Genomic DNA, 11,990 nt, shown 5'->3' on the forward strand with positions numbered 1-11,990 from the left:
CATCCGCTTCTAATATTGTATATACAGTGAATTTTCATGTTCAGGCCCCCGAAGGTTAATAACATTTTGTGCGTTTTGCTCATGTGCAGGCTAGAGAACTTTTTTAAACTTTAAACTTTGTATCATCTACTGTAGATAACAATGTAAATGACGTAACACCCTGACATGGTGAGAGGCACACTATTTGAACACTGCATGATGCTGAAATGAAGTCAAATAAACTTAAGAGAGGTAAATAATATAATATGGCCCATAGCTGGCCAGAACACATTTGTGTAAAAAAAATAAATATTCAAACATAAATAAAGCAGACTACAGTCTGTACTGAGTGAGTATCATCTCTATTCTGTCAGTGCAACACAGAACATATGTTCATATTTAAGGGTCAAATGAGGATTAACATGCTCTAACTCTGTTAATCCTCACTTACCAACAGGAAATATGACATCTCCCCTAGTAAGAAAATTGTCTAAATACATGTTATTCTTAATTTAATAAAAATAAACATATTTTAAAAATATAAGAATGTTCTCCACTGTGCCTGTGAAACTTTGGGCACTCTATGAACAATGCTTAAAAAACAGGCCCATGGTTAATCCTAACTGTTTATCCCTCCTATAAAGAGACAAACTCTTATTCAGTGTCTCTATATGACTATGCTACAGCACTTTACCACTACATTATACATTTCTGTAAGCTATAATTGTACATATTCATATTTATATGATGATCTAGTTCCTGACCTCCCACACCCCAGGGAGTGTGAATTGATGAATTGGCTTGCTGATGATTAGAAACATGGCAATTAAAACCTACGATCAGTAATAATCATTGCCTCAAACAATACAAACATATATTATTTTATATTATCTAAACATGGCATCTTTAAAAACTTGAGTCTGAGTAATAATGTATGTATACTATGGTATATAAACAATAGTAAACCTTACTAAACTGTAAATACATCAGCATATACTGTACCTATGAACTACTGATAATGCTCCTCTCCCTACCTGTGGTCCTGATGCTGACGGGCCCCTCTTTTGATTGACACACAGCTCGTAGTTTCTGCCAACACATCAAACACAGCGGACCATGACGTCAGTAGCTTCTCACGCCACCTAACGGCGGATCTCACTTGTGATTGGCTGACAACGAGGAAGCGTGAACGCAGCCAATCACAGCAGCGTTTGCTCGCCGATTAGGCAGTATCAACATGGCAGCTTTCTGAGTTTTGGAGGAGGGGACCTGGTGTAAATAAACACAAATTTCACATTTTACACACAACGACAGCGTTCGCGTGTTTGTGTTTCAGGAGTGGTGTGGCCGTAGAGGCAACATGTCGACGGACGGAAATAAAAAACAGTTTTGGAAAAGAAACACAGCGAAGGTTCCCGGCAGGTGAGTGACGTGTTCCCTCCTGTCGGCTAGCTCAGCGCAGCTAGCCTTACTCTACTGACCGCCTCTCTGTTGAGCTTCAAAACGCCACTTTGACTTTTCACTGACGGCCCTAAAGGCATGGCTCAAAGTCTGCCAACTTCACACCTCGACGTGCACCAGTGTCTGTGGTGAATGAGTCTCGCAGACACAGTGGCACCTTTTCTGCTGTTAGCTTGGTTGAGAGCTAATACGTTGCTAACGTCGGCTAACAGTTGAGCAATTTACCCACAGCGCAGTCACAGAGTTGTAACTCATATATACAGTGCGGATACAGTTACCGGTTTATATTACAGAGTAGCTATGGTCTTACAACAAGTTAAAGTCGTTTTTGCCACACTTAGTCGCAGTATGGTAGTTTTAACTAGTATTGTTTTGGGGTAATATGAAGCTAACGTGGCTAGCTTGACAGCTCATTCATTTACACTCTCTCTTCTTCACTTCCTCAGCATTCAGCATGTGTATGGCGCACAACACCCACCCTTTGACCCGCTCCTTCATGCTAAGTAAGTTAAATGTACTTAGTCATTGTACGTAAATCCTCTGTGATCTTGTTGGGGTAGTTTAAAAAGTGTTACACGGATGCTTATGTAAGTTCCTGTGTCGATGCTAACCGTTTGCCTCAGTTGCTAATCCACACGAAACACAATCTGAAGTTGACACTCATTCAGGACTTTCATTAACTGGTTCACTGGAGCTCTCGTAGTATTTATCCATCTCAATTCACCAGTGAGTGCCAGTAGAAAGGGATTTTTTTTTTTTGGCAGAGGACATTTAAACAACAAACAGCAGAACAAGTTACAGGGCGACGACCCAGCCACTCACAGGAGATAGAAATCAGACTGATACTGTGAGAACAGGTCATACTTTTAGTCACATCACAATCAGGAATTAGGAAGTGTTTGTTTGGCCTTTTGACAGCTGACCCCAGACACAGGCTGTGACATCATGGAGTGGGATGTGGTTATGATTGCAATATACTTAAATGTGTGGAAAGACACACACACACACACACACACACACACACACACACACACAGTATCTCAGGTCTATATATATGTCAGGTCTTGTAGTATAATTCTGGTATCCTTTCATTTGCACTCTATGGCCCGTCCTGTTGGGTCATTGGAAGTAAACCCACCAAAACTATAGTTGTTAGACGTCTGGGTGGGCAGCTTATAGGACATGAGGAATTCTTTCAGGTTTTTTTTGTATTTAAAAAACTTGTAATCATGTCCAGTACAAACAGATTAGTTATATGAAGACTGAAGAATTCAAACGGAAGAAAATTAAGTAATATTTCAGGAATACAGGATACCTGCACATGCCTGGAGCGTGTATAAATATGCAAATTAAAGTTTAATTTAATGAATTAATGAATTAATTAATAAGAAACGTATTTTGTGAATAGAAAAACTGTATAATTCTGTGTAAAGTATGTAGAAAACATTTTTCATTAACCATCATAGGAGGTATTTTTGACTTTTTAGACAATACCTGTTCCATTTTACACACGCACACCGATAGAGGAAAGCCTATTATTCTGTAATAATCCTTTTAATTCTTTTGACTGATATTTAATAATGTAGATTTCCACAGAGGGTTGAATTTAATTTGCTTGTTTTTTGTCAGTATATGTTCAGACTCTCTCTTTTCTTCTAAGTTATGATGGAAGTAAGCTAATATGGACAAGTCTCTCTCTTTATTATGGTAATCCTTGTCTTTGTAATAAATCAGAGCACCCCCCTCACCCCCTTCCCCGTTCCCCCCTCCCCCTCCCCTCCTTCCACCTTTCTTTTTCCGCATTGCATGATAAAATGGGAAAGGTTGAGTGTAATTGAATTCATGCTGAATGAAATGGTGTCCTTGCAGCACAAAGACTGCAACTCAGTAAAATTTAGTTCTTTTGAACATTTGCAGATTCAGTCTTGTTTTGGTGTTAGAGACCTGCTTTTGATTCAAAGGTTGTAAGATTAAAAGTCTGTGTGTAGTGGTGGTGACTCACACATCTATGTGTGCATCTGTGCACTATTTAATAATTTGTTTTTTTTTTTTTTTACGGAATTTGTTAAGGACAAATTTAATGGAATTCATTAATAGTTAAATGTTTTATCTCTTTCACATACCTAGTTTTCTTTTACTTCTTTGCCCACCTGTCGATGTCAAAATTTTTTACTTCTCATCTCTGTCCTTTTTTCTCTTATCCTCACAGTGGTATTTACTTTATCACCCTCTCCTTTCTTCTCCTTTCCGGCCTGTTTGCCACTTCTGCTTTTTTCCTTTTCCTACACCTCACCCCCACTTCTCCTCACCCTTTTTCTCAATTTCTATTTTCTTATCCTCTTGCCCTTGTCTTCTCTGTTTTTATGGCCCTGTCTTTGTCCTCCAGCCTGATTAAAGCAGGCAACAAGCCTCCTCCAACCACGCCAGGCAAACCCAAGAAGGCTACCACCTTCCAGGAGTTTGAGAGCATCACAAGTGACGCCTGGGATGTTGGGGATGATGACGACGAGTTGCTGGCCATGGCTGCACAGAACCTTAATATTGAGGTGGTCATGGAGACAGCCAACAAGGTGAACAACCAGATGTGGTGGCTTGCTGTAAAACAATTAAACCTTTCAATAAAAACATAGTCAGTCCATTAAAGATTTTCATGAGTCTTAGAACCTCTAAAACCGCTTCCTGTTCCACTACAGTTTCAACTGTATAGTGAGAAGTGTGTTTTCCTGACAGTATAATTGTAAACCGTTGCTACAAAATCTACTTTTTTCTTTTCTTTCTTTTCATAAAAATGACAGTACAGCGTTAAACATCTGTAAAATGCACTGCTTTACGATAGGGGTATACCAAAGTATTTTTCTAATAGTTGCTCATGTAGCATAAATGTTGAAGCTTAAAGAAAATTTTAAATGCAATTTGTATTTATCTTTAATAAATACACACATCTCAAGTTGCTAACTTAAATGAAAAATTACAGAAAGTGGCACACTGTAATATTTTATATGGAGTTTATTAGGTTCTGTCTGTCGTCAGCAAAACCTGAGGCTCACCGGTGACGCATCTTGTTTTTCTGTCAACTGAACAGGTGATCGAGAATCACAGCAAGCAGCAGGAGAGACAGAGGCAGGATGACACAACAGAGCTGGAGCAGAGAGAAGAGGACACGCAGGAGGAGGTGGCAGAGGACGAGGAGGAGGATGGGGAAGAGGAGGAGGACAGGGTGGGGGAAGGAGACGTGACCAGCCCAGAGGTGTCGTTTCCCTCCCAGAGCAGCCCTTACACTGATGGCCGCCTAGTGAAGTCCCACAGCGAAGCTCCAATTGGGTCACCTAAAGGTTAGTGGACACCATTGCTCTTTGTCCAAAAAGTTTTCTGGCTCACTTGCATACTAAAAGCTAGACTGCTTTTACTTTTGGTGCACCAGTGTCATGGAAAAGACCTGAAACCTATAGCTGGGGGACAAATCTCAACAATCACACTATACCTGCTTTTGAGTTTTAAGTTTTTGAGTTTGCAGTTGAGTTTGGTTATTTTTCTGTTTTGTTTGAGTATGTTTTTGTTTTTACTATTTACCAAAAACTAAATGTGGTGAAAAAAACTTTTAATGCTTACTATAAACTAAATTTAATTAATTAAATTAAATTAATGCTATGCCGTGGATAAAATAGAACATATTCAATATCAATATCAATTAACTCACTTTTACAAGTGCACAATTTACAGTGTTTTTTGTCTGCATCATGTTTTTTATGTATTTATTTACTCTGGCCACACAGCTGCTTTGTGTCACCACATTTAAATGGTATCAAGTTTCAACAGAACCAGAGAAAATATTTGGCAGATGTTCTCACTCTGTAGAGCGAGTGTTACTGATAGACTGCCAATGTTGTGTTTTGATTAGACTTGCTTGTGGTTTAGACTGAGTATACAGGGCTCAGCATTGACACAGTTTCAGAACACACAAAGATGAAAGCATTCATAACAATCACGGTCAGATTTTTGTTAAAAGATAGTAGGAAGTGTTGCAAGCCAGAATCCAGAATTAACACCCACCAAGCGTCAGATGTGGGTACATTTTGGGTTTGGTGAGGAAATAAATTGGGCTCACCGGTAAGTAATTTGCAATCACAGTGTAGGGCCGGATTTGCATAACTGTTTTTATATGTACCGGCTGAGAAAGCTTACTACTATTTGGTGCTTTCTACGCAATGTCTGTCTGTGTTTTTCCCGTAATCTACATTAGATGTAAGTACAGATGTGTCAACACATTCCTGCTGTTAAGCTACCAGAAAGAAAACATGAAGATGAAGGGAAAAGCCACAGAGGTTGGCGGTTTTGAACGACATGGGAGCCCCAAGATCCTGGCTAAAATATGAAGCTCAGAAGGTTCAGAAAGGCTCAAAACTTGAGATTATTATTTTTAGTCCAATAATAGTAATAATAAGTAATATGCAGTTTTATGGCCGGTAAAAATATATTTAAAAAAAGTTAATTTTGGACTAGCAAGAGTGATACTTATTTATGGATATTGGTGGGTAGTTATGTCAGACTACCCTGTTATCTCTCTCTGATAATGAAAACAGAAGCAAAGGAAGAGAAAAAATACACTGAGTTCTTCATAATAATGCCTCAGGCATCGGTTTCTACCCTTTCCTCTCCTCTTCCCCATCTCTACTTAAACAGCAGATGACAGTAGAAAGAGACACCTACCCTCATACTCCTCCTCTTCAGTTCGGGTCTGTGCTTCCTGAGCACATTGTTTTAACCCCGTAGTATGGAACAACTGCTCTGTCATGGCTCCTGTTGTTGCTGTGTCACTGTTCAAGACCTCTTCCAAAAGTGACTTAAAGGACCAGTGTGTAGGATTTAGTGGCATCTAGCGGTGAAGTTACAGATTGCAACCAGCTGAATACAGCTCAGCCTTCCAAGCGAGTAGAGTAGGAAAAACTACGGTGGCTGTGAAAAGGCCCTATCTAAAGCCAGTGTTTCCATTCTGGGCTACTGTAGAAACATGGCAATTCACCATGGGAGCCTCCGTGGAAGAGAACCCCCTCTCTCTGTAGGTAATGTCTCATTGTGAGTGTCATTTGCAGGTGGTTATACACTGATTAAACAAACATACCCATGAATATTATATTCCTTTTCCCCCAATACATCCTGGACCTTTTTTAAATGTTTACATTTTCTAACTTAAAACCAGGGCACAACAGCACTTTATCCTTCTGTTAACCAGCTTTATCCTCTTCCTTGTAAAAAAGATAGATGAAGAAATTTGTGAAGACATAGTTCTACTGTTGCTTTATAGATTGTAACATCAGCAGCAATAGCAGCAGACGCTGTACATTGCGAACGTCTGGCTGCCTAATGTCCCGTCTGCCTGGTTGTCTGCTGTTGCTGTGTTTAGATACAGATAACATAAGAATCCCGTCGCCTTCAGGCAATTCCTCTTATCTCCTCAGAGAAGCCGAAGCACAGGCTTGCATGCACTGCCACGTCATGTACAGGGATATGCAAGACGACACCTTTTCCACCTCTAATGAGCATATATACCAACTTCAATACATTTGCACTCGCTGTACATGGCATTAGGGTAAACAAATTGACATGCACAGTTACAGTAAGGCTGACAGCTGGTTTGCTTTGTCCTTTCGTTGTCGATTTGATTTCCCTCTACTTCTCTGCCCTTTTCTCTTCCCTTCTCATGTGTGCAAGATGACAGCGAAGAATAGCGTGAGCACACTTGGCCCAGTCTAATTAGGTAATGGCACACAGCATGGCTTTCATTAGTGAGGCCCAGACTTTCTTTTGTACAGTATATACTCATACTTGGCAATGTCCATCCCACTACCCTGCAGCTTAGAGAGAAAGCAACACACAAACATGCTCACACAAAGAAGCTGGTGTTCATTGGGCTCCTCTGATGGTGTCTTTTGATTTTTCAAACAAAAATACACACTGTGCCACTATAATAGCCTCTAATAGAGGTTGAAGAGGAGTACTCTTTTGGGTATTTCATGTATGTATTTTTTCCTTCCTTGTAATAATTACTGCAGCATATTGTGACTGACAAGTGAACATAACTATCTTCCTTTAACTTGGCTTTTTCTTTTATTGCCCCTTTTAAAAGTTATTAAATGGACTATAAAAAGGGCTTATTGTTAAAACCGTACAAAAGGTTCTACTACAAAGAAGCTTTAATAATCTTTTTTAATTTTTGTAAGTGCAAATAAAGCAGTTGAGAACAGATTTGTAGCTTTTTATTTGTTCTTGTAAAAACTGAAAAGGATATTAAAATAGGCAGCATTCCAGTTCTCTTAATTGCAATGGAGTGTTTGTGTGTGACTCCACACGCAGTAGATGGGGTTTGCTGTAGCAGGGAAATGTTGGCAGTGCGGTTCACAGGCGTCTTTATGAACTTTTGCTTAGTGTTCAGTGTGACAGAAGGAGCGTCCCTCTCCACACTGAAGTCCTGACCTGACCAGCTTGTTCATAACTTGTTCTGTGTGGTTGGCACTGTTTTGTTCTGTGTTCTGTCTTTTTTTTTTAGCACATCTGGTGGAACATGTGGCTTCACAGTTAATTCAGAAATTTTGCAACAAACATTGCTGCCAGCCTGGAGGCTCAAAGCAATACAAGCCACTAACACCCTGTGCTGCATCATCTGAAAGCCCTCCATTTGTGTGTGTGTGTGTGTGTGTGTGTGTGTGTGTGTGTGTGTGTGTGTGTGTGTGTGTGTGTGTGTGTGTGTGTGTGTGTGTGTGTGTGTGTGTGTGTGTGTGTGTGTGTGTGTGTGTGTGTGTGTGTGTGTGTGTGTGTGTGTGTGTGTGTGTGTGTGTGTGTGTGTGTCTGTGTTTATGTAATCCTTTGCCCTGTCTCAACTCTTTATCCTCCAACCAGATGCGGCAGGTGAGCATGCAGCCCTCCACAGACAACGGTCTCTGCCCCACCGGCCGCCCGTCATCCCGCTCGTGGCTCGCATGGCTGACCAGAACACATCTGGCACTCCGGCCATGACCGAGAGGGAAGCGTCCCGTCTGGATAAGTTCAAACAGTTGTTGGCTGGGCCCAACACAGATCTGGGTAAGAGATACTCATCCAAAAGTCTCCACTTATCTGTCAGTGTGTGTTACAATGTGCGGTCTTGCACAGTCCACTTGTCTCCCTATTGCTCCCGTCTCTCTCTACATTTTTCTCAGCTTTTGTCTAGTTTAGCTGTTTTCTTTTTGTTCTCTAAGCTCTTTCACTTTTTCATTTCCTTGCGCTCTTTTGCTTCTCACTCTTAGTTTGCTCACTCTGTCTGCCAGCTGTGCCGCGCTTTTAACGATGCTGCGAGTGGGAAAGTCATCCAGCCATCTGGACATGCAGATTACAAGGGGGAAAAAATACCACCAACAACAAAAGCAAATGACAGGCCTTTGTTCTAACCAAACGACAGGCCTTTATTGTTTATCCAACCCCAGAGACTGTTCGCTACCGCCGCCACCCCAGTGCCCATGAAATCCTTGCAGACCTCCCTCTTTACTGTTGACTTTTTGTCCTCTGAAACTAACTTTTTGCAACTGCTGCGCATCAACTTGTTGACAAGTAGATTAATTATATCAAAGTGGTTATCAGACGAGTTTGCGAATTGAGCCTGTCCGAGTGTACATGTTAAATGTCAAAATCACCAGTCTGTGTCTTACAGACAGCGTGTTATGTGATGATACGCTAATGCTCGATGTTAAAGAGCAGTAGCTGCCACGAATTTTCATAGCTTCTATATAGTTTTTTAAAGCTAAGGTTGCATGAAATGAATGTGGCAAAGCAATCATTTTAAAGTCTAAAGAAATATCACCCAGCAGCATCTGAAGTTACATCCAACACTGGGGGAGCATAGGTCAACCCTTTACACAGGATAAAAGGTATATAGATGGTGGCCTGCTAAAGTAGTCTGCTATAGTCACAGGTTTTCTTTAGGTGGTCAGTTAACATGTCCTTATAATAAGACATTTAATTCAAAAATAAAAAAATGTCGAAGTTAGATGCAGTTATGATAATAATGAAACTGCATCATAATCTATAGCAGTCTTGCCGTACCAGTCAAGGGTCTTGCTGATGTCTTGCTTGGCCTCGGGTCCCTGAATACTGAGGACAGAGGCTTTGTGCAGGCTGTGAAAATTTATGACTAGAAGAAAAATAGTGCTTTAAATTGAAGTTCGAAGTGTGTTCCCATGACCTCAGTCCATTTTGGCAAAAGCACAGAACCCGACTCATAAAAAATATTGGAGTTGTGTGGATTATTCGAGGAAGATGCACTGTCAGACTCTTGGTAAAATCTCTGTTAAAAGCCCCCTCAAGTTCAGATCTATTGTGATAACATAAAGGATGTACATCTGTTGTCCTTGAGTGGTTTTGGTGTGTTTATGCTGCATTTTGTGTATGTGTGTGTTGAGTGTGCCTGACACAAGGGGAGCATGAAGTGAGAATTTAAAAAGTGCATTACCTAGCAAGAGAATGGGTTATGTGCTTGTCTAAATACCCTAAATATGCTAAATACAAAAAGAGTGTGTCGGAGATATTTCAGTGCATAAATGACACAGTTTAAATACCGTATCCTCCATTCTCAAATGGTGGCTGTGGTCTTAATTTACCACAACTGAAGAGGCTACCAGGCATTCATTGGAGACAGGCTATTATTAGAAACACGCCTTTTTATTCAGACTTCTTTTGTTTTCTAAGTAAACTGTATCATATTTCTGTGAGAATATTCTCAGTTTTCTAATCTGCTCCTGTTTCTCCTGTTCACTGGGAATGCAAACTCAACACTTCCTCCATCTGTTGTACATTATAAGCTGTACAGTGTTTCAGAAGGCATAATCCTGTTACTTTTGTAATTTTGAGACATTTTCAGTATTGACTGACTGACTGATTCTGGATTTTTGAAGCAGATACAGAAATAGATATTTAAGAGGTTAAAAAATCTGGTAAGAATATATCATGTTATTTACTTACAAGGATCCCATTTTTTTCACAGTTGAAACATTAACAAGTGCATTCTGGTAGACAAATAATGTTGCTGAGACATGAGCCAATACTGCTATATTTCTAATAAGATAATATAAATATAATATATCAGCCGTCAAAATGTGTCCACATTCCCTTGAATGAAACAGAAGGCCTAAACATTTCCTCAGACATTCCTCAGTAAAGTTGGTATATTAATAATGATGAATGACTGCCACTAATACATTTTCTAGACATGTATGTTAACCTGTATCCACAAATCATATTCTGTCAACAGAGGTGTCTGATTGGTTTACAATTTGAATAAAATCGTGAGTTTGGTCCCCTTGGTGCCACTGCTTCACTATCCACATGTAGATTACTTCGAGGCACACACACCAGGGCCATTGGCTAAGGTCCTAAAATGTAAATGCTGGATTTCATTAAGTTTGAATGGCCTTAGTCAGCACAGTGCCTCACCTCTACGTGTGATCCCCTTGAAAACTTTTTGAACTAAACAAACTGGTTCTCAAGTCGTCAGCGTTAGTCAGCGGCGGTTGTGGCCCGCTCGCGCAGAGTGTATCCTGTACATCAGCAGAGTGTCTTGAGATGTCAGACCCCATTAGGGCCTGCCAGGCATCACAAGCCGGCTGTCTAAATTTAGTTTAGTCTCTGCGCCATGATTAGATAGCCCAGAACGGGCGAGCCACGCTGCCGGCTGCTGGCAGCATGAAAGATGAACTTCATTCACGGGACATAATTAAGTGAAGGATAGGGGGAGGGGGGTGATGAGGGGTGATAGGGGAAGAGAGAGGGATAGGGGCAGATAAGATAAGATAAGATGAAACTTTAATGATCCCCATGGGGAAATTGGGTCATTGCGGCAGCAAAGAATGGGATATAGATGAGAATACAAAAAGAAAAAAATGAAATCGCCACCATCTGAAGGAATTTAAGCCCACGGTAACTTATAATTATTGTAATGTTCCTGGGACAAAAGTAAATATTATTGTTTGCTCGTAGTTATGAGTAATTTGTAGATCTTGGAGTAGAGAGTTGTTCTGCTCTGAAATACTGACATAATTGTTCTTACATAGAGCATCATTTACTCATCAGCAGCTTTATTGCAGTTTTCAGTGAAGCAGAAGATGACAAGATGGATTAAACCCCTTGTCCTTAAAGCAGAGGTCATTGTCCCCGTATGACGTCTGTGACCCATTTACACTCATGCAAATTCCCACACATACCAGTGGACACTGTCAGCGGGGATGACGCCCCCTTGTGTAAAAGAGATACTCGACCGACTGTCCTTGAAGGAACGTGGGGGGGTTGGGTGGGGGTATGTGGGTATGGGGGATGATCCATTGGTTGGGTCCTCACTCGAATGGTGTAATTAATTGCAGAGGCAGCCATGTTTTTGGGCCAAGCCCCCCGACATGTCAGGGCTGCCAGTCTCTGGAGTCCACAGATGTGTGTGTCTCTGTCTGACTGCTTTGGTCAGTGTGTGAATGTGTGTGATTTTCTAAAATGATAGCTTTAGCTTATAACCTAGCATTATAGCTACCTCTATT

At 40.6% G+C, this 11,990-nt stretch overlaps 1 protein-coding gene across 2 annotated transcripts in view; it reads left to right on the forward strand.

Annotated features, from left to right (window-relative positions):
- The first annotated feature begins 1,179 nt into the window (after positions 1-1,179).
- tbc1d22a (TBC1 domain family, member 22a) overlaps positions 1,180-11,990 on the forward strand; it is a 112,444-nt gene continuing 101,633 nt past the window's right edge. Inside the window, exons 1-5 of one of the 2 annotated variants that reach the window (XM_051391882.1) lie at positions 1,180-1,401; positions 1,887-1,943; positions 3,827-4,010; positions 4,523-4,772; positions 8,335-8,517. In XM_051391882.1, coding sequence (XP_051247842.1) covers positions 1,340-1,401; positions 1,887-1,943; positions 3,827-4,010; positions 4,523-4,772; positions 8,335-8,517 — 736 coding nt within the window. In that variant the 5' untranslated portion in view covers positions 1,180-1,339. The remainder of the gene's footprint in view (positions 1,402-1,886; positions 1,944-3,826; positions 4,011-4,522; positions 4,773-8,334; positions 8,518-11,990) is intronic. The other variant, XM_051391881.1, reaches the window with a different exon arrangement.

The sequence above is a fragment of the Dicentrarchus labrax genome, unplaced genomic scaffold, assembly GCF_905237075.1.
Source record: "Dicentrarchus labrax unplaced genomic scaffold, dlabrax2021, whole genome shotgun sequence".
NCBI classification, from domain to species: domain Eukaryota; kingdom Metazoa; phylum Chordata; class Actinopteri; family Moronidae; genus Dicentrarchus; species Dicentrarchus labrax.